The following is a 22,389-nucleotide window of genomic DNA, read 5'->3' on the forward strand; positions in this document are numbered from 1 at the left end:
ACCTCTCTCAATAGTTGGTTGCAGAGTTTAAATTTCTTTACTTCAAAACCATTTCCCTTAAAAGGAAGTACATTAACCGAATTTTTGGAAGGCTTTTGACATAATTTCTCAATAGGGATTAGTTGCAGTCATCGAATAGCAACAAAGATCAATTAGTCATAGTCTTGGAGTCAGTGCCAGGCTGCAATCCATTGCTGTCAGCAGGAGCTATTTTGAACACACATACACCCAAAAACGATTTTTCCAAATGCAGAGCAATATTTGCATAGTTTTCAAGATTGAAAGTACTATTATTTTACCTGTATCTAGTAGTAAATCATGACTTGTCCCTTAAGATACACTGAATAGTGGCAAAGCTGAAACTAAAATCTCTATCTCTGTGGCTGATCTCACTATAGTGAGATCTCACTCTAGTGCTTCTCAAAAACCTTCCAACTGCTTATATGGGCAGTAACTAATGAGGTTCTGCCTCCCTTTCCTTTTTTTTTACAGAGAAATATAATGATCCCAGAATCTCACCTCTTTGGTATATTGACCATGAAGGGCGTAAGTGACCGGTCAGTGAAATAGAGCACTTTAGTACAGGTGCTGCTGACAGTTGGAGAGCTCTGTGAGTGAGGCAACTCTACAATCAGAAAGAGACTCTGTGGTTAGAACATTCATTTGCTCCAAATCATCCATCTGCACTTACTCAAAATGTCCCAGGAAAACAAAGCTGCTTGAGGTCACAGCTCACAGCTCTCACACCCTTGCCAAACACCATGCCCACATGCTATGATACACTAGGACGAGAATTGCTTTGCACATGGACACTATCACGAGGACTCATCATGGCCACTCATAGTAGGGGAACAGCAACTAATATAAGAGGTCACTGCTAAAGATCAAGAAAGAACAGAGAAGCCTGGCAACATTGCAGCCGAGGCAAGGTAGACACACAGCAGAAGCTATGGACTCTGCTAATATTTAACTTTCGGAGGTCCATAGTAGAGAATACTTGTGTGATTCATAAAAAGAAAAATCAGCTGGGCGGGGTGACTTACGCCTGTAATCCCATGACTTTGGGAGGCTGAGGTCAAGAGATTGAGACCATCCTGGCCAACATGGTGAAACCCCTTCTCTACCAAAAAATACAAAAAATAGCTGGGCATGGTGACGCTTGCCTATAGTCCCAGCTACTTGGGAGGCTGAAGCAGGAGAATTGCTTGAACCCAGGAGGCAGAAGTTGCAGTGAGCCAAGATCATGTCACTGCACTCCAGCCTGGCACCCGGCGACAGACCAAGACTCTGTCTCAAAAAAAAAAAAAAGAAAAATTGATAGGAACAAGAACCACAGAAGCAAAAGCAGCCTTAGAAACTCAGATCCCAAGGGGCTTATCCTCCCAGTCTAAAAGGTATATATCTGTTTTGGTACCAGTATCATGCAGTTTTTGTTACTGTAGCCTTGTATAGATTCAAGTCAGGCAGCATGATGCCTCCAGGTTTCTTCTTTTTGCTTAGGATTGTCTTGGCTATGTGGGCTCTTTTTTGGTTCCATATGAAATTTAAAGTAGTTTTTTCCAATTCTGTGAAGAAAGTCAATGGTAGCTTGATGGGGATAGCATTGAATCTATAAATTACTTTGGGCAGTATGACCATTTTCACAATATTGATTCTACCTATCCATGAGCATGGAATGTTTGTCGATTTGTTGTGTCCTCTCTTATTTCCTTGAGCAGTGGTTTGTAGTTCTTCTCCTTTAAGAAGTCCTTCACATCCCTTGTAAGTTGTATTCCTAGGTATTCTACCTATCCATGAGCATGGAATGTTTGTCCATTTGTTTTTTGTTTGTTTGTTTGTTTTTGTTTTTTAAGACAGGGTTTTACCACGTTGGTCAGGCTGATCTTGAACTCCCGACCTCAGGTGATCCACCCGCCTTGCCTCCAAAGTGCTTGGATTACAGGCGTGAGCCACCATGCCTGGGCTGTTTTTTGTTGTTTCCTCTCTTATTTCCTTGAGCAGTGGTTTGTAGTTCTCCTTTAAAAAGGTCCTTCACATCCGTTGTAAGTTGTATTCCTAGGTATTTTATTCTCTTTGTAGTAATTGTGAATGGGAGTTCACTCATGATTTGGCTCTCTGTTTGTTATTGGTGTATAGGAATGCTTGTGATTTTTGCACAAATGCTTGTGCTTTTGTATTCTGAGACTTTGCTGAAGTTGCTTATCAGCTTAAGGAGATTTTGGGCTAAGATGATGCAGTTTTCTAAATATACAATTATGTCATCTGCAAACAGAGACAATTTGACTTCCTCTTTTCCTAACTGAATACCCTTTATTTCTTTCTCTTGTCTGATTGCCCTGGTCAGAACTTCCAATACTATGTTGAATAGGAGTGGTGAGAGAAGGCATCCTTGTCTTGTGCCGGTTTTCAAAGGGAATGCTTCCAGTTTTTGCCCATTCAGTATGATACTGGCTGTGGGTTTGTCATAAATGGCTATTATTTTGAGATACATTCTGTCAATACCTAGTTTATTCAGAGTTTTTTTGTTTGTTTGTTATTTTAAAGATGGGGTTTCACCACGTTGGTCAGGCTGGTCTTGAAGTCCAGACCTCAGGTGATCCGCCCGCCTCAGCCTCCCAGAGTGCTAGGATTACAGGCATGAGCCACCACGCCCGAGTTTATTGAGAGTTTTTAGCATGAAGGGCTGTTGAATTTTATCAAAGGCCTTTTCTGCATCTATTGGGATAATCATGTATTTTTTGTCATTGGTTCTGTTTATGTGATGGATTATGGTTATTGATTTGCGTATGTTGAACCATGCTTGCATCCCAGGGATGAAGCTGACTTGATCGTGGTGGATAAGCTTTTTGATGTGCTGCTGGATTCAGTTTGCGAGTATTTTATTGAGGATTTTCAGATTGATGTTTATCAGGGATGTTGGCCTGAAATTTTCTTTTTTTGTTGTATCTCTGCCAGGTTTTTGGCATCAGGATGATGCTGGCCTCATAAAATGAGGTAGAGAGGATTCTGTCTTCTTCTATTGTTCAGAATTATTTCAGGAGGAATGGTACCAGCCCCTTTGTACCTCTAGTAGAATTCAGCTGTGAATCCATCTGGTCCTGGACTTTTTTTGGTTGGTAAGCTATTAATTGCTGCCTCAATTTCAGAACTTGTTATTGGTCTATTCACGGATTCAACTTCTTTCTGGTTCACCTTGGGAAGGTGTATGTGTCCAGGAATTTATCTATTTCTTCTAGATTTTCTAGTTTATTTGTGTAGAGATGTTTATAGTATTTTGTGATGGTAGTTTGTATTTCTGTGGGATCGTGGTGATATCCCCTTTATCATTTTTTATTGCATCTATTTGATTATTCTCTCTTTTCTTCTTTATTAGTCTGGCTAGCAGTCAATCTATTTTGTCTTTTCAAAAAACCAACTCCTGGATTCATAGATTTTTTGAAGGGCTTGTTGTGTCTCTACCTCCTTCAGTTCTGCTCTTATCTTAGTTATTTCTTGTCTTCTGCTAGCTTTTGAATTTGTTTGATCTTGATTATTTAGTTCTTTCAATTGTAACACAGGTTTCTTGATTTTTTTTTTTTTTTTTTTTTTTTTTTTTTTTAAAGTCAGGGTCTTGCTCTGTCGCCTAGGCTGGAGTGCAGTGGCACGATCTCAGCTCACTGCAACCTCTACCCTCTGGGCTCAAGTAATTCTCATGCCTCAGCCTCCTGAGTAGCTGGGATAACAGGTGTGTGCCACCACGCCCAGCTAATTTTTATATTTTTAGTAGAGACAAGGTTTTGCCATCTTGGCCACACTGGTCTTGAACTCCCGGCCTCAAGTGATCCACCCACCTTGGCCTCACAAACTGTTGGGATTACAGGTGTGACCCACCGCACCTGGACTGTCTCTATCTTTTAAAAAGGTACTTTTGAGGCCGGGAGCAGTGGCTCACGCTTGTAATCCCAGCACTCTGGGAGGCCGAGGCGAGTGGATCACCTAAGGTCAGGATTTCAATACCAGCCTGGCCAACATGGTGAAACCCCATCTCTAAAAAAATTAAATAAATAAATGAATAAAAGGTATTTTTGGAAAAGATGAGTCCTTGCAATTCTGACTTTCACAAGAGAAATGTCTGATCAGAAACTTTTATCAAAAACAAATAATTAAACTGTTACTAAAATATCTCCTGTTATTCCACCTATACTGATTTTCCTCTTAACTTATTCTAGGCAGTCAGATTGGCAGCCACAGAACAGTAGTTCTTGGAGTGGGGTTAAAATAAGGAGTATGAGGGATGAATTAATAGAGAATTAATTTATGTTGTTTTAAGAGAGTTTAATATATTTTGCAATGGCAGCCCAAGCTGACTAATACAAATGTTATGTACGCATTTGGGGAGAACTTCAAAGAAAACGTAATCATGATGTCAAACGCCACATAGGGGTCTAATAGGTAAACACTGGTTTGGTAAATACATCATTGACGACACTAGTGAAAAGTCGATTCAGATGACTAATGAAGAAGGATGAGTTAGACTGCATAGACTTTTCATTTTTCTTTTTTTTTAAGAGATGGGGTCTCGCTATGTTGCCCAGGCTGGACTGCAGTGGCTATTCACAGATGCGATCCCACTACTGACCAGCATGGGAGTTTTGACCTGCTCCATTTCTAACCTGGGCCGGTTCACCCCTCCTTAGGTAACCTGGTGGTCCCCCGCTCCCGGGAGGTAACTATATTGATGCCAAACTTAGTGTGGACACCGAATCGGCATAGCGCACTACAGCCCAGAACTCCTGGGCTCAAGCGATCCTCCCACCTCAGCCTCCTGAGTAGCTGGGACTACAGGCACACGCCACCATGCCCGACTGCATAGACTTTTCAAGTAAAAAAGCTAAATAAGAGTAATGAGGGAGAACTTGTCTCACCTGACATCAAGCCATATGACAAAATGATAGTTATTACTGTATTATGGCATTACTGTAAAAAACATGTACAAAAAAACTCATAGAGGATAAATGGCTCAGAAACATATACTTGTATATGTCTATAAATTTAATACGTGATTTTAAAAGGTACCACAAAACAGGTGATTAATAGTTATAGCTTATAAGTTTAGGTTTATTACCCATTTGGAGTTGATTTTTGCATATTGTATGAGGTATAGGTCAAGACTCACTTAAAAAAATAGATCTTTAACTGTTCTAGCGCCATTTTTGAAAAACCTATTCCTTTACCATTGAATTGTCTTTGCACCATTGTAGAAAATCAACTGGTAGTCCAGGCATGGTGGCTCATGCCTGTAATCCAGGCACTTTGGGAGGCCAAGGCAGGCGGATCACGAGGTCAGGAGTTCAAGACCAGCCTGGCCAAGATGATGAAAGCCCAACTCTACTAAAAATACAAAAAAATTAGCTTGGCGTGGTGGCACGTGCCTGTAGTCCCAGCTACTCGGGAGGCTGGGGCAGAAGAATTGTCTGAACTCAGGAGGCGGAGGTTGCAGTGAACTGAGATTGCACCACTGCACTCCAGCCTGGGCGACGGAAGTGAGACTCCATCTCAAAAAAAAAGAAAATCAAATGGTAAAATGTGTGTCTATTTTGAACTCTCTATTCTGTTCCACTCATCTATGTATCTACCAATTCACCAATACTACACTGTCTTGATTACCCTAACTTTACAGTTAGTTTTGATATCAGACAGTGTGGTCCACCAACTGCATTGTTCATCTTTTTCACCATTTGGATTGGGAGGGCACTTAATTCTAGTCCCCTTATTCTTTCATGTAAATCTTGTTTTATTCTATTTTATTTTCAAAAGCTGTGGAACATCACCAAGGGCATGTAAATTTTAGAATCAGCTTGTTTATATCTACAAAAGCCTGGTAGGATTTTCATTGGCACTGCGTTGAAGCTATATAGATTATTTGGGGAAGAACAGGCCATCTTTTGTCTTTTTTTTCTTACTGAATGCCAGACATGTGTTAAGACAGGAGAGACAGAGGTAAAAATATCTGTCTATAAATGGGCACACCGTTTGTTCTTCCAGGCCATCAGTGGGGACAGTTGAGTTAATTTGGTCAGAAGCTGAACTGGGATTGAGATTTTTGTTAAGGTTACCTTCAGTAAACCACCATTTTCCAAGTCTTCTAGAGTTAGGTTTAGGGACAGCTGGTTGCTGGAGGGTTGTTACTCGATGGTCCTTTCCCTCCCTCAGCTGTTGGCTTTCCTCCTGTGCCTATGCCTCAGTCAGTCTCTTTATGCTGTTTCCTCCCTCAGAAGCAGTCCACTGCTGCTAATTTAACAGTGCTTGCTCCCCTGGTGGTGGGGATGAGGAGTGCTTCTCTGTTGTCCTGATGCAGCCCCAGTTTTTAAGTGGGGTTTTCTCAGTGATACCGTTCCTCCCCCTGTGGTAGCCAGCCTCTTATAATCTGAGTCCAAGATAGTTTCCTGCTCCTCTGCCAAAGTAGAGTATTCTTTTTCCTTTTCCATCCCCACTAGCTGTAATGGGTCTTCACTTTTGCCTAGAGCAGAGATGGAGGGGTCAACAGGATTTTCTTCCTTCTACAGAGGGAAGGGAGGCAAATAGCTACTCCCTTCCTCCATGAAGGAGGGAGGAAGGTTTCTTTAGACGATATCCCCACGACCAACCTTTTTTTAACCAAAAGCATATTTTATTAATTTTTAAATTGATACATGTTAGTTGTATGTATTTTTAGATTACATGTGATATATATTTATATTTATATAAATATTTTTTTTTTTTTTTTTTTTTTTTTTTTTTTGAGACAGAGTTTCACTCTTGTTACCCAGGCTGGAGTGCAGTGGCACGATCTTGGCTCACCACAACCTCCGCCTCCTAGGTTCAGGCAATTCTCCTGCCTCCGCCTCCTGAGTAATTGGGATTACAGGCACGCACCACCATGCCCAGCTAATTTTTTGTAGTTTTAGTAGAGACAGGGTTTCACTATGTTGACCAGGATGGTCTCGATCTCTTGACCTCGTGATCCACCCGCCTCGGCCTCCCAAAGTGCTGGGATTACAGGCGTGAGCCACCACGCCTGGCTTTTTTTTTTTTTTTTAAGATGAGGTCTCATTATGTTGCTCAGGCTAGTCTCAAATTCCTGGACTCAAGTAATCCTCCCACATCAGCCTCCCAAGTAGCTGAGATTACAGGCATGAGCCCACCATGCCTGACTCATGTTATTTTGATACATGCATACAATGTGTAATGATCAAATCAGAGTAACTGGGATATCCATCACCTCAAACATTTATCTTTTCTTTGTGCTAAAACATCCCAATTTGAGTGCAAATTAGTTCAACCATTGTGGAAGACAGTGTGACGATTCCTTAAGGACCTAGAAATAGAAATTCCATGTGACCCAGCCATCCCATTACTGGGTATATATCCAAAGGATTATAAATCGTTCTACTATAAGGACACATGCACACGAATGTTCATTGCAGCACTGTTTACAATAGCAAAGACATGGAACCAACCCAAATGCCCATTGACTGGACAGGGAAAATGTGGTATATATACACCATGGAATATTATGCAGCCATCAAAAATGATGAGTTCGTGTCCTTTGTAGGGACATGGATAAACCTGGAAACCATCATTCTCAGCAAACTGACACAAGAGCAGAATATCAAACACCGCATGTTCTCACTCATAGGCAGGTGTTGAACAATGAGAACACATGGACACAGGGAGGGAAGCACTACACACTGGGGTCTGTTGGGGGGAAATGGGGGAGGGACGGGGGGTAGGGAGGTGGGGAGAGATAGCATGGGGAGAAATGTCAGATATAGGTGAAGGGGAGGAAGGCAGCAAATCACACTGCCATGTGTGTACCTATGCAACAATCTTGCATGTTCTTTACATGTACCCCAAAACCTAAAATGCAATTAAAAAAAAAAACTCACTCCTCTGCTTTTGGAAATATAATAATGCAGACACCCAAAATATAAATCATGTCCTTAGAGCTGTCAAGTGTAACAACTTCTGCATTGCTTCTCTGAGTGTTATTAGTTATATCTATTTTCTCAAATAAAAAAATATAAAGATGAAAAAAAAATCCCAATTCTTCTAGCTATTTCATTTTTGGCTTTGTTTTTGCTTTTTGAGACAGTCTCACTCTTTCACCCCAGCTGGAGTGCAGTGGCATGATCTCAGCTCACTGCAACCTCTGCCTCCTGGGTTCAGGCAATTCTGTGCCTCAAGTGGCTGGGATTACAGTCACTTGCCACCACACCCGGCTAATTTTTGTATTTTTAGCAAAGTGCTGTGATTACAGGCATGAGCCACCACGCCCAGCCTAGCAATTTCAAACTATACAATAAATTATAGTCACCCTACTACCTTATCACACTGGAGCTTACTCCTTTTATCTAATTGTATTTTTGTATCCACTAACCAACCTCTCCATCACCCCCTACCAAGCCTTCCCAGCCTCCAGTTGCTACCAATCAACTATCTCCATGAGATACATTGTTTTTTAGCTCCTACGTACTAACAGAGAACATGCCGTATTTGTCTTTCTGTGCCTGGCTTATTTCACTTCACATAATAATCTCCAGCTCTATCCATGTTGCTTCAAAAGACAGGATTTTATGCTTTCTTATAGCTGAATAATAATATTCCATTGTGTATATATATTTATTTTCTTTATCCATTCATCTGTTGATGGACACTTCAGTGAATTCCATACCTTGGTGATTGTGTTTTTGTTTATTTGGTGTTTTGTTTTATTTTGTTTTGAGACAGGATCTCACTCTGTCACCAGGATGGAGTGCAGTGGCACAATCATAGCTCACCACAGCCTTTATTTACCAGGCTAAAGCTATCCTTCCACTGCAGCTTCCTAAGTAGCTGGCACTACGAGCATGTACCACCATACCCAGCTGATTTTATTTTTAATAAAGATAAGGTCTCGCTATGTTGCCCAGGCTCATCTCAAACTCCTGAGCTCAAGCAATCTTCCTGCCTCAGCCTCCCGAAGTGCTGGGATTACAGGCACAAGCCACTGTGACTAGCCTTGGCTATTGGAAATAGTGCTGCAATAAACATGAAAATGCAGACACCTCTCTGACAAACTGATTTCCTTTCTTTTGGATATACACCCAGCAGTGGAATTGCTGAATCATATGGAAGTTCTATTTGTACTTTTTTGAGGAACGTCCACATTGTTTTCTATTGTAACTATACTAATTTACATGCTCACCGGCAGTGTATAATAAGTATACCCCCTTCTCTGAATCCTCACTAGCATCCTTTTTTTCCCACATGCCCGCTATGTCAAATGTTTTTTTGATAAAAGACATTTTAACTGGGGTGAAATGATATCTCGCTGTCACACCAACCTTTTCATAAGCACCTGGTAGTCATGAAAAAGTATCTGCAAGTGGGTACAAATTCCTCTTGTGTCTGTGGCTCCCAAGGTTCCTATACTGTCTTCTCAGCCTTTAGTAAATAACTAAAAATCTCAGGCCAGGTGCAGTGGCTCACGCCTGTGATCCCAACACTTTGGGAGGCCAAGGTGAGGAGATCACCTGAGGCCAGGAGTTCAAAACCAGCCTGCCCAACATGGTGAAACCCTGTCTCTACCAAAAATACATAAATTAGCTGACATGGTGGTGGGTGCCTCTAATCCCAGCTACTCAGGACTCTCAGGCAGGAGAATTGCTTGAACCTGGGAGGCAGAGGTTGCAGCGAGCCAAGCAAGATTGCATCATTGCACTCCAGCCTGGGCAACAACAGCGAGACTCTATCTAAAAACAACAAACAAACAGACAACTCAGCTGAATTATTCTTATCTGTTGTATAGTGACCCCATATTCCTCCCAGGCTCTACCATAACTGAGCCAGAATTTGCATTCTCTCCTTGTCAGTGCCTGTTTCTTTTTCAGGCTAGTTGATTGCACTATGATTTCATCTGTCTGACAGGCTCAAGAAAGTTATGACTTTTTAGATTATCTAACTTTTTCTTGTTGTTTGGGTAGCAGTAAGGCTATTTTCTAGCTTTCTACATCCTAGGCAGAAGGCAGAACTGTTTTTTTTTTTTTTTTTAACAAAATCTCACTTTTAAAAAATTGTAGCAGGCCGGGCGCGGTGGCTCAAGCCTGTAATCCCAGCACTTTGGGAGGCCGAGGCGGGTGGATCACGAGCTCAAGAGATCGAGACCAGCCTGGCCAACATGGTGAAACCCTGTCTCTACTAAAAATACAAAAAATTAGCTGGGCATGGTGGTGCGTGCCTGTAATCCCAGCTACTCAGGAGGCTGAGGCAGGAGAATTGCCTGAACTCAGGAGGCGGAGGTTGCGGTGAGCCAAGATCGCACCATTGCACTCCAGCCTGGGTAACATGAGTGAAACTCCGTCTCAAAAAAAAAAAAAAAAAATTGTAGCAAAATTCACCATTTTAACCATTTTAAGGTGTGCAGTTCAATAACATTTAGTGCATTTAAAATGTTGTGCAGGACGGGGGTGGTGGCTCATGCCTGTAATCCAAGCACTTTGGAGGCCAAGGCGGGCAGATCACCTGAGGTCGGGAGTTCAAGACCAGCCTGACCAACATGGTGAAACCCCTACATTAAAAAAAAAAAAAAATGTTGTGCAAATAGGCTGGGCATGGTGGCTCACGTCTGTAATCCCAACACCTTGGGAGGCCAAGGTGGGTGGATCATGAGGTCAAGAGATCAAGACCATCCTGGTCAACGTGGTGAAACCCTGTCTCTACTAAAAATACAAAAATTAGCTGGCTGTGGTAGTACGCATGTGTAGTCCCAGCTACTTGGGATGCTGAGGCAGGAGAATCACTCGAACCAGGGACGCAGAGGTTGCAGTGAGCTGAGGTCATGCCACTGCACTCCAGCCTGGCAACAGACTGAGACTCTGTCTCAAAAAAAAAACAAAAACAAAACAAAACAAAAACCTGTACTTATTGAGCAGTTATTTCCTCTTCCTCTCTCACTCCTGACCCTGGCATCTGTCTAACCCACTCCACTTTCTGTCTTTATGGATTTGCCTATTCTGGACATTTTTTTATAAATGGACTCATACAGTATGTGCCCTTTTTGTGTTTGGCATCTTCCACTTAGCATAATGTTTTCCAGGTTCATCCATGCTGTAGCATGAATCAGTGCTTCATTCCTCTTTATCGGTGAATAATATTCCACTGATTACATATACCAGAATTTGTCTATCCATTCATCAGTTGATGGACATCTGGGGTGTTTCTACCTTTGGAATATTGTGAATATGGCTGCTATGAACATAGATGTACAAGTTTTTTTGAACTTCTGTTTTCAATTATTTTGGGTCATATGGTAACTCTATGTTTAACTTTTTAAAGAAGCACCAAACTGTCTTCCACAGCTGCTGCACCATTTATATCCTCAGAGCAATGTATGACAGTTCGAAATTCTCCACATTCTCACCAACACTTATTATTCTCCATTTTTTTACACCATCTAGAAGGTGTGAAGTGGTCTCTCACTGTGGTTTTGATTTGCATTCCCCTAATGACATGATTTTGAACATCTTTTCACGGGTTAATTGGCCATTTGTTTATCTTCTTTGGAGAATGTCTATTCAAGTATTTTGCCCATTTTCTCTTGGGTTGTTTGTCCTTTTGCTGTGAGTTGTAAGAGTTTTTTTTTTATATATTATGGATCCTAGACTCTTATCAGACAATATGATTTGCAAATATTTTCTCCTATTCTGTAGGTTATCTGTTTACTTTCTCTATAGCATTCTTCTACTACGCACAAAAGTTTTTTTCTTTTTCTTTTTTTTTTTTTTGAGACAGAGTTTTTGCTCTTGTTGCCCAGGCTGGAGTGTAATGGTGCAATCTTAGCTCACTGCAACTCTGCCTCCTGGGTTCAAGTGATTTTCCTGCCTCAGCCTCCCAAGTAGCTGGGATTACAGGCATGCACCACCATGCCCAGCTAATTTTTGTATTTTAGTAGAGACAGGGTTTCACCATGTTGGCCAGGATGGTCTCGATCTCTTGACCTTCTGATCCACCCACCTCAGCCTCCCAAAGTGCTGGGATTAAACTACCGTGCTCAGCCAAAAAAGAAATTTCTAAATATTTACACCTATTTACATTGGCAGTTTACACTAATCTGAAGAAATCAATGAATAAAATAATAATAAAATAATATCTCCAAACGATATAAATGACCATTTTGAAACATTGCTAGAAAACTGAAACTAATTCTGGTAATAAAATAATTTGTTGCCAATGTGGCAAAACCCCATCTTTACTAAAAACACAAAAATTAGCCAGGCATGGTGGTACATGTCTATAATCCCAGCTACTGGGGAGGCTGAGCAGGAGAATCGCTTGAACCCAGGAAGTGGAGGTTGCAGTGAGCAGAGATCATAACAATGCCCTCCAGCCTGGGTGACAAGAGCAAAACTCCATCCCTCCCCTCCACCAAAATAAATAAATAAATAAATTTCTTTCATTCTCAGCATAGATACATCATCCAAAAGTTTAAGATAGCTGGGATCAGAGGTTTAAAATGCTATTTTATTTACTCTACAAAAAAATTTTTACATTTCATATTTTTGCAAGTATTTTCAGTATTTTTCTTTAGGTTTCTTAATGCGGTTTTAAAAATTGTATATTTAACATAAAAAATTGTTTCCAGTCAGCTTTTCACTATTTGGTTTTTATAAATTATTTAGATATCTTTCAATTAGGCCTGATTAAAAGATAAGAAAGTGTGAACTAAGCCAAAAGGCAAAATACAAACTAAAATAGAAGTTACCAGACAGGGTAGCTCCCCAACAAGTTTGAACAAATGGGAAAAAATGTAAGCGAGCATGGAGCAGGTTAAAATATACTTTCTAGCCATGGCCACTAGATGGTGCAAACATTTGCAGGACTTAAACTAAATGCCCTAAGCACTCAAAGTTTTAAAGGATATCTCTCCAGAAACCAAACTCCTTGCTTCAAGGAAGAAGTGGACATTTTTTGTGCTATTTATTTGGGAATGTAGGAAGATTTATTATATATGTATGTGTTTTTGTTGTTTTGTATTTTGCTTTTTCAGCATAAATGTTTTGAGCTTGTACGTTCTTCAAAGATATTTTGGCCTCTCTGAGTCAACAACATCCTGCCTGCACGTGGCTGAATGGCACTGGGGATGGTGATGGCATATGTCTTCACAGTCGTAGAACTAACTCAATTCCAGTATTGCTACAGAAACAAAATAGCATAAAAGTGAGGTATTACAAGAAAAATTACCTCTCCAAAATACTGGTAGTGTGAAAAATACTAAATTTCCAGTCTAATATGCTAGGAGTCCCTACTGACCAAAAACGAGTACTTACTTGAATTAGGGGGCCAGGACTCCCGGTATTCACTCCCTACTTGAGTTCTGGGTGACTTGACCCGAACCTGGGGAGCCACACAAAAATCACAGGAGTTAGGATCAATGGGAGAGCTTAACCAAGAAATTTAAATCATAAAAATGTGCTTAAAATACTACATACTTTTCTACCACCTCTTCCACAACGTATACAATAGAATATATTTATCCTAACAATAATAATATATATGAAAGGCTTTCTGGTTTCCAATGCATTTTCCATATATTTTCTCATCCAATGCCGAGCTCATTGGGGGTGGGTGGGAGGGGAAAAAGCAGTAAAGAGAGACCCTGTGGGGTCAAGAGCCACAATCCTTACACAGCTATACAGTTGCTGGGAGCAAGAGTGACCATGAACTCCTTCTCTGGATTGTCAAACCATGATGAATAGTCAGTTTCACTGAGAGAAAAACCAATAGAGAAAAACAACGGCAACCTTTAACAAGGTCTTAGGCTGGGCGCGGTGGCTCAAGCCTGTAATCCCAGCACTTTGGGAGGCCGAGGCGGGTGGATCACGAGGTCAAGAGATCAAGACCATCCTGGTCAACACGGTGAAACCCCGTCTCTACTAAAAATACAAAAAATTAGCTGGGCATGGTGGCGCGTGCCTGTAATCTCAGCTACTCAGGAGGCTGAGGCAGGAGAATTGCCTGAACCCAGGAGGCGGAGGTTGTGGTGAGCCGAGATCGTGCCATTGCACTCCAGCCTGGGTAACAAGAGCGAAACTCCGTCCCAAAGAAAAAAAAAAAACAAGGTCTTATAGGTCTTCGCACTGCCTTCATCTCAAATAAAATTCATAAAACCCTGCTTTCTCAGGAGCTTGCCTAAGAGAGACACCACAGCAAGAGGGTTACCTTTCTTTCTTGTTTCTTCTGCGTCTCCGTAACGTGCAGGCGCTCCATAAGGCTGGAGATGCCCTGCTCCAAGCTGTCAATGGTGTGATGCTGAGGATCGTGGCCACTGAAGCTGTTGCGTAGGCTGCGGAGAGCATCTCGAACAAGCTGCAGGTCGCTGGTCTGTGGGCAAAAATAAGGTGCTGCTAGCATGGCACGGTGCCATGTCCCAACCACTAGGCTTAAAAGGATATAGGAGTCAGGTTTCCAGAAGAGATTTTTTACACCTACAGAAGCAGGCCTATGGTTTGCCCACTAATTCTTAATTTTGGATAGTAAGTGCCTCACATCTTTACATACTCCACAGATCCAAGAATTAGGGAAGTGGGCTCTAAAAGGCCTCATCCACTGGCCATGGCTTTGACACTCTTCTGGTTTCAACGAGAAGTGGCAGGTCTATATCAAAACTCCAGGTACCTACCCCTCTGTTGCTGATTGAAGCAGCTCCTTTTCCTGCCGTTGGAAGGAGAAAACCATTGCTTTGAGAGCTGTGACTGTTGTAGTTGGTTGCCTATAGCAGCATGAAGAAATGTCGCTTGTTAAAGGGAGAATGGTAAACCAGATATGCTGTCTTATTTTTCTTCCTTACATTTATCACTTCCTGACAAAGTATATAATAGTTTATTTGTTTAATGGCTCTCTTTATTAAAACGTATATTTCATAAGTATAGCTTTTCCCCACTTTTGGTCACTGCTGTATGCCCAGCACTTGACAGTATACATTGTTGAATGTGAATGAAGGAAATGCTAACCTCCACCCGGAGACCCCCCAACCTAGCCTCTGCCATGGCACTGGAGAGCCTCAGAATGCTGCTCCAGCACTGCCTGGCTTTGTTTCATATATATATGAAACATATGTATATATATGTTTTGTTTTGCTTTTTGAGACACAGTTTCACTGTGTCAACAAGGCTGGAGTGCCGTGGCACAATCTCAGCTCACAGCAACCGCCCACCTCCCAGGTTCAAGCGATTCTCCTGCCTCAGCTTCCAGAGTAGCTGGGGTTAACGCACCACCATGCTCAGCTAATTTTTTGAATTTTTAGTAGAGACGGGGTTTTGTCATGTTGGCCAGGGTGGTCTTGAACTACTGACCTCAGGTGATCTGCCCACCTCGGCCTCCCAAAATGCTGGGATTACAGGCGTGAGCCACCATACCGGCCTACATAAGCCCTATTTCTAAGGTTCAGATGATAAGCAACTGAAGGCCACACAATGTAGGAGTGGTAAAGGTGGAATGTGAAACCAGATTTTCATATTCTGGAACCTGCCCTCTTAACTAGCTCATCATAGAGACTCCTAACAATCCTGTGGCCTTGGTTCAGCTCTAAGTCAGAAACACAACCTTCCCAATTGCCTCATAAATGTGACAGGGAGAACCCAGGGTCTAGGTTACCTCATCAGCCTCTCTTTTCATACAGTGAGCCAAGAGGACATCTTTGTGTTCTAGCTCTCGCTCTAGATCCACCTGCAAAACAGACACTAAATTAGAAAAGGATTTCTTTGGACCAAAGGGACAGGAAAATCAGTGGCTGAATATGTTCTGACCTGGTGGTAACTGGCATCAGAGAGTTTCCGGAGTGCTTCTTCTAACTTGGCCTGGTGCTGCTGAAGGAGGCGATCCTTCTGCCCTAGCTCTTTCTGCAATAAAGTTAGAGCTTTCAGATGACTGGCAAAACCAGGAACACTGAAAAGTTCACCCTCTTCAAAATAATTTCCACTCAAGTAAAGTAGAGCCTCAGGGAAAAAAGTCCTTTCCTTAAATATACCAGGAAGACTTTACACACCTTAATAGTCTAACACAGTGCAGAGGATTCTTCGATAGTAATGAGGAAGGGAACTACCACTTGTAGGAGGACCACTCTGAGCCATTCACACTAGTCAGAGATAAAGGTGAGACTAGACCTGAAGTTTCCAGACCCCTAATTCTGTGCTCCCTCTCCTAGCTGTGCCATTTATTCTTTAGGGCTAGTGTATCAGGGGACACAGAAAAATACTTCCTTCTAAAAAGCAAGGATGAAAAAAATAATAAAAAATAAAAAGCAAGGATGAGACTAGAATACTTAAGTGTTTTTTGAGCAACAATAATGGGCTGTTCATGAAAGGTCAGTGGAAGTCATTTCCAACCTGATAGTCATTCTTACTTTATATTCTCCCAAGAGCCGGTTCCTCTCATCAAGCTTCCTCTGCAGATCCACCTGCAAGGATAGGAAAGAATTCACGGCAGGGAGGTATTGTCTGCTAACCCTCAAGGAAACCAGCTACTTAGTAACCATAGTTAATGTTGGCAGTTACAGTATGTAGCACAGACAGGGCATGATGGTAAAAATACACAGCTGCTCTCCACATTTGTAGTGAAATAATTAGACTGTAGAACCACAATTTTGCCTCTATATCTCAGTGTCCTCAAAGTTGAAGAGGATATCAAGGACCTTCCTGCCCAGTATGATGTACGCTTTCACCTAGGAACAGAGATGAGTCTAGTGGGGAATAAAAATAATTGCACACACTTAGGGTACACATCCCAGAAGCAAGATAAGAGATTAGGATGGCCGATCTAATAGCACTTCAAGCAGTAACCTGTTCTGCTAATGGGGCTCACTGAGGTCAACGCTCATTCATTTAACTCACATTCTGGTTGTGCAGCTCATCTTTGTCCATATTTGCCCTCAGTAGCTCTTGTTTGAGCTGAAGAACAGATGTGTCCTGCTGAGTCAATCTCTGCTGCAAGGCATCCTAAGGGAAAAAGCATACTAATTGTTGTTGTCTCAATTCATCAATCAGCCAGTTATCGCTAAAAATTACTAAACCCTTTAATGTGTTTCCAGCATTCATTATGGCAGACTGGAAGACAAATGGAGTGAAAGGGTCTTGCCACAAGTTGCTGAGCAGGGGTTTTTCTGTCCCCCTCTACGAAGCTAGCATCCAGAGCAAAATCCTAACCACTATTCTATGAAACTTACTGAGACCTGATTTTTTCTCTTCTTAATAGCATTAGGCTTTCTTTCCCTCAGCTTGAATCCTCTTGGTTCCTATCACACCTAACAAAACATGAGCTGGATATCCTTACTTATAAGGACAGTTATGACAAATTCCATCGACCATGGTGGCTTCAAATGGAACTAATGGACTAGGGCTGCATTCTAATACATTTGTCCTGACTTTTCTCTCTTTACAGATTGCAAAGAAATGGCACAGACTCTGAAGAATGTGGGAACCCATTCTTAATTATGCTCTCTCCCATGACAATACATGGTAAAGGTACTAAGATACCCTTAGCATCAGTAGTTTAAAGGAGTATTTCTCAAAGTGTGCTCCATGGGACATTATTGTGCCCCACGGCATTACGTGGGAGAAAAGATACTTCTGTGGTTAATAATTCTCAGTCATTTTTAGGCCAACCTCTTTTTGACAGACCTTTTCAGATCCTTTAATATGTTATTATTCACAGGGAGTCTTCAAGACTGCAGAGCATTCCTCAAACTTATCTGACCATGGAACACGTTTGTTTTCAGAAGTGTTTCCAAAGTATGAAGCCTACAGAATATACTTTGGAAAATGTTGCTGAGTGATAACTCTAGTCTAGCCCATGAATGGATACATAAGGAAGAGGGGAAAAACAGCAACTTAAAAACATCCTCTTCTACTTCTAGGTATTATTCCACAAATATACTCCCATTTGGGTAAAATGACATAGAGTCAAGGCTGTTAGATCATTGTTTATATTAGCAAAAGATTGGAAATTATCATATATAATAAATCATTCAGCATATATGTATATATACAGTGAAATATTATGCAGCCATAAAAAAGACCTAGGAAAGTTTTTTTGTACTACTGACATGGAATGAGTTCAAAGATACACTACTAAGTGAAAAAAAAGCAAGGTATTAAGATATATTTATAGTATACTGCCATTTGAGTAAAACCATGGAGGAAAACAATATACACACTGATGTGCTCATAACTGTTAAGATGCCTCTAGGAGGCTGGGTGTGGCGACTCACATCTGTAATCCCAGCACTTTGGGAGGCTAAGGTGGGTGGATCACCTGAGGTCAGGAGTTCAAGACCAGCCTGGCTAACATGGTGAAACCCCATCTCTACTCAAAATACAAAAATTAGCCAGGTATAATGGCGGGCACCTATAATCCCAGCTACTCAGGAGGCTGAGGCAGGAGAATCGCTTGAACCTGGGAGGTGGAGGTTGCAGTAAACCAAGATCACGCCACTGCACTCCAGCCTGGGAGACAGAGTGAGACTCCGTCTCTAAAAAAAAAAGATGCCTTTAGAAAAGAGAACTAGGTAACTGAGGGAAGAGGGCTGGCAAGCAAACTCTTCATGCATGGTTTATTTTTTTTTTAAATTAATTTATTTTTTTTTTAAAGACGAGGTTTCACCATGTTAATCAGGCTGGTCTTGAACTCCCAACCTCAGGTGATCCACCCGCCTTGGCCTCCAAAGTGCTTGGATTACAGGCGTGAGCCACTATACCCGGCTGGTTTATTTTTTTATACCTTTAAATGATTTGAATGTTAGTTAAGTATTCAAAAACAAAGTAAATTATAAGTTTTCTTTTTATTTTTTTTTACTGATCATGTCAAAGGAAATTTCAGTGTTAAGTAAATTATAATTTTTTAAAAGACATTCTTTCACATTGAAGAGGATTCCTTTACATACAGAGACAATCAAGGTGGCACAGATGGAAATGGCAGCACCATGAGTCATAACTACTAGAAATAAGCCTCAGCAAAACAAAGGTATATTCCTCGACATGTCTCACTTCCCTCCCACAAAGCCCTTTCTTTACCAATAGCACAGAGCTATTAAAGGTCCACAGAAAATTCCAACTCTCACCACTCACCAATAGACTACTTTATGTTGCAGAGTATTTAAAGAATTAAATGTCTTCCTTTTTTACCTTTATCCCTTGTAAGTTTCTGGCTTCTTGTTTACATTTCAGCAGCTCCTTCTGCAAACCAAATATAGTTAGATCAGATGGTGACATCTGGGTTGCTTCATAATGCATTACCTCATACTGTCAGCAAGAGGACAAAACTCAGTTGATCATTCCATGAAAAATTAACCCTCTACTAAGGCAGAACAGTTCTGGTCCAGTGAGCAGTACAATGGCTGATCCACAGAAACAAGAAGAGAACCATTCCGTTCTTCTCTGTTGGCACCCAGGCTTAACTGCTCAGGTAGAGAAGAGTTGCCAAGAAAGATGATGCCCCATAATTCCCATAGGCTCTCATTTCTATATTTAGCAATCTTCACCAACAGGAAAACCTAATTATAATAATCTAAATCCTTCTCACTGAATATATGATTAAATATGCCTACCCCCAATGTGATTAAATAATTATCTCTATTCTTAATGTTCAGCAAAGGGTTGGAGTGTTTCTGGTTCTTCAAAAGTGGGGCAAACAAAAACACATTTAGCCTAACAATGAAATACTGAGTAATTAACATTCACTTGCAATAGATAAAATATATGTAAACGATTGTCACTAGGTAATCGATTTTAGAAGGAGAACAACCATAATCCAGACCCCAATCTCATCTCCTCCTATTGTATCACATCAAGAGTTTGCAATTAACATATCTAAAATGTGGATTTGTAACTTGAACTCCACAGATGGGCTCAAAAGTTGCTCTATTAGGCTGGGGACAGTGGTTCATGCCTATAATTCCAGCATTTTGGGAGGCCAAGATGCGAGAATCACTTGAGTCCAGGAGTTCAAGACCAGCCTAGGCAACAAGGTGACAGCAATCTATACAAAAAATACAAAAATTAGCTAGGCATAGTGGTGTGTTCCTGAAGCCCCAGCTACTTGGAAGGCTGAGGTGGGAAGATCACTTGAGGTTGTGAGGTCGAAGCTGCAGCTAGTCATGATCATGCCATTGTGTACTCAGTCTGGTTGACAGAGTGAGACTCTGTCTCAAAAAACAAACAAAACAAAACAAATAAATAAAAGTTGCTCTATTAAAAATTCATGTTGGCCAGGCGTGGTGGCTCATGCTTGTAATCCCAGCACTTTGGCAGGCCAAGGAGGTCAGGAGTTCGAGACAAGCCTGGCCAACAAAGTGAAACCCCATCTCTACTAAAAATACAAAAATTAGCCAAGTGTGGTGGCGGGCACCTGTTGTCCCAGCTACTTGGGAGGCTGAGACAGGAGAATCGCTTGAACCCGGGAGGCGGAGGTTGCAGTGAGCTGAGACTGTGCCATTGCACTCCAGCCTGGGTGACAGAGTGAGACTCTGTCTCAAAAAAACAAATTCATGTCTATGAGTATGAGTATATATATACATGCATGCTTGTAGGGAGAGGGTTAATGGCCTTAGTCATATACTTATGACCCAAAAAAAAGCTAGGAATCACTGACCTAAAAGAATTCTGATAAGTATTCATAAAAAAAGACTGTACTGGTATTACATTTTTTCTTTAATTAAAGAAAAAAACATGAAATATTGCAAACATATAGAATGGTACAACCAATAATGAAACAGAAATTCTATTAACTACCACCAGGATTCAAAAGTTATTACCTTCCTGACATATTTGGGCTGTATCCTTCTCTTTCAAGTAAAAACATAATACCAATACAGGAAAGATTCCAATTCTGAAATCCCTTTCCCTCTTGAAGCTGTTTAACATTCCCATAATATTTTTAAAGGGTAAAATGTACATGTCTTGACATACCTTTAAGTCCTGATTCTCCTCCATACTCTGATCCAGACGACTTTGGATTATAATCTGAAATAAGGCAAAAAGAGATGGCTAAGCACCTATGCTGTGAAGTTCAGAGGCCATTCATTTAACAAATATTTATTGAGCACTACTAGATGCCAGCTCTGTACTGTGGATACAAAGAACAGGAAACAGTTTCTGCTCTCTGATGGAAACATAAGCATCAAATTGCAAGTAGACCTATATGGATAAAGCTTAGAATAAGTATGGGTGGGCTGGGCATGGTTCCTCAAACCTGTAATCCCAGCACTTTGGGAGGCCAAGGCAGTCACTTGAGGTCAGGTGTTTCAGACCAGCTTGGCCAACATGGTGAAACCCCATCTCTACTAAAAATACAAAAATTAGCCAGACATGGTGGTGCACACCTGTAATCCCAGCTACTCAGGAGGCTGAGGCAGGAGAATCACTTGAACCTGGGAGACAGAGGTTGCAGTGAGCCAAGACTGTGCCACTGGGCGACAGGGCAAGACTTTGTCTCAAAAAAAAAAAAAAAAAAAAAGAATAAGTATTAGGGGATTGGGTGCAGGGGTGTGGAAAAGGGAAGAAGAAACGGCAAGAGATGAAGTTGGCAAGAAATATTAGGGCCAGGTCATGAAAGGCCAGTGAGGGCAATGGGGAATCAATGAAAAGTTTTATGCAGAAGGGTAACAAAATGAACTTTGTCTTTAAGGCAAATTACTCTTGCTGTTTTACAAAAAATGAATTAGAAGAAGACAGGAGAGGAATCAGGAAAACCAGTTATAAGGCTGCTAGAATACTGGATAGAGGCTTTTTGTTTGTTTGTTTGTCTGAGACAGACTCACACTGTAACCCATGCTGGAGTGCAGTGGTGCGATCTCGGCTCACTGAAACCTCTGCCTCCCAGGTTGAAGCAATTATCCTGCCTCAGCCTCCCAAGTAGGTGGGACTACATGTGTCAGCCACCATGCCCGGCTAATTTTTGTATTTTTAGTAGAGATGGGATTTTACCATGTTGGCCAGGCTGATCTTGAACTCCTGACCCCAGGGGATCCACTCATAGAATACTGGATGGAGGCTTGATTTTTAAATGGCTGTGAGAATGGAGAAAACTGGATGAAGAAATCAGAAATGTAAACTGATAAAACTTGGTGACTGATTGGATATAGAGGGAAGGGTAAGAAAGGATTCAAGGATAATATCCAGATTTCTGTTTGGCATATTTTGGTATCCAAAATAGATATGCAAAAGGACAAGTAGCTTTGGTGGTTGGGCAGAGGATGGAAAAACTTTAATTTAGGACTCACTGAAATTGAGATGCTTATGGGACTTATAAGTGGAGATAATAAGTAGGCAGTTGCATATTGCATACATAAATCTAGAAATCCACAGTGAGAGCTGAGCTGGAAATAAATACATGAGAAGC

At 41.2% G+C, this 22,389-nt stretch overlaps 1 protein-coding gene across 6 annotated transcripts in view; it reads right to left on the reverse strand.

Moving 5' to 3' along the window:
* DIXDC1 (DIX domain containing 1) overlaps positions 1-22,389 on the reverse strand; it is a 91,601-nt gene that overhangs the window by 5,664 nt on the left and 63,548 nt on the right. For 4 of the 6 annotated variants that reach the window (XM_032285574.1, XM_032285573.1, XM_032285575.1 and 1 more), the window contains 10 exons: positions 20,958-21,011; positions 19,176-19,226; positions 16,887-16,991; positions 16,400-16,453; positions 15,804-15,896; positions 15,652-15,723; positions 14,678-14,767; positions 14,218-14,379; positions 13,326-13,392; positions 520-625 (listed from right to left, as the gene is read on the reverse strand). In XM_032285574.1, the coding sequence (XP_032141465.1) occupies positions 520-625; positions 13,326-13,392; positions 14,218-14,379; positions 14,678-14,767; positions 15,652-15,723; positions 15,804-15,896; positions 16,400-16,453; positions 16,887-16,991; positions 19,176-19,226; positions 20,958-21,011 (854 nt within the window). Of the gene's footprint in view, positions 1-519; positions 626-12,962; positions 13,192-13,325; positions 13,393-14,217; positions 14,380-14,677; positions 14,768-15,651; positions 15,724-15,803; positions 15,897-16,399; positions 16,454-16,886; positions 16,992-19,175; positions 19,227-20,957; positions 21,012-22,389 lie in introns of those variants that run through there. The other 2 variants (XM_032285577.1, XM_032285576.1) reach the window with 2 other exon arrangements.

The sequence above is a fragment of the Sapajus apella genome, unplaced genomic scaffold (assembly GCF_009761245.1).
Source record: "Sapajus apella isolate SASKATOON/1434 unplaced genomic scaffold, GSC_monkey_1.0 scaffold16, whole genome shotgun sequence".
Taxonomy (NCBI): Eukaryota; Metazoa; Chordata; class Mammalia; order Primates; family Cebidae; genus Sapajus; species Sapajus apella.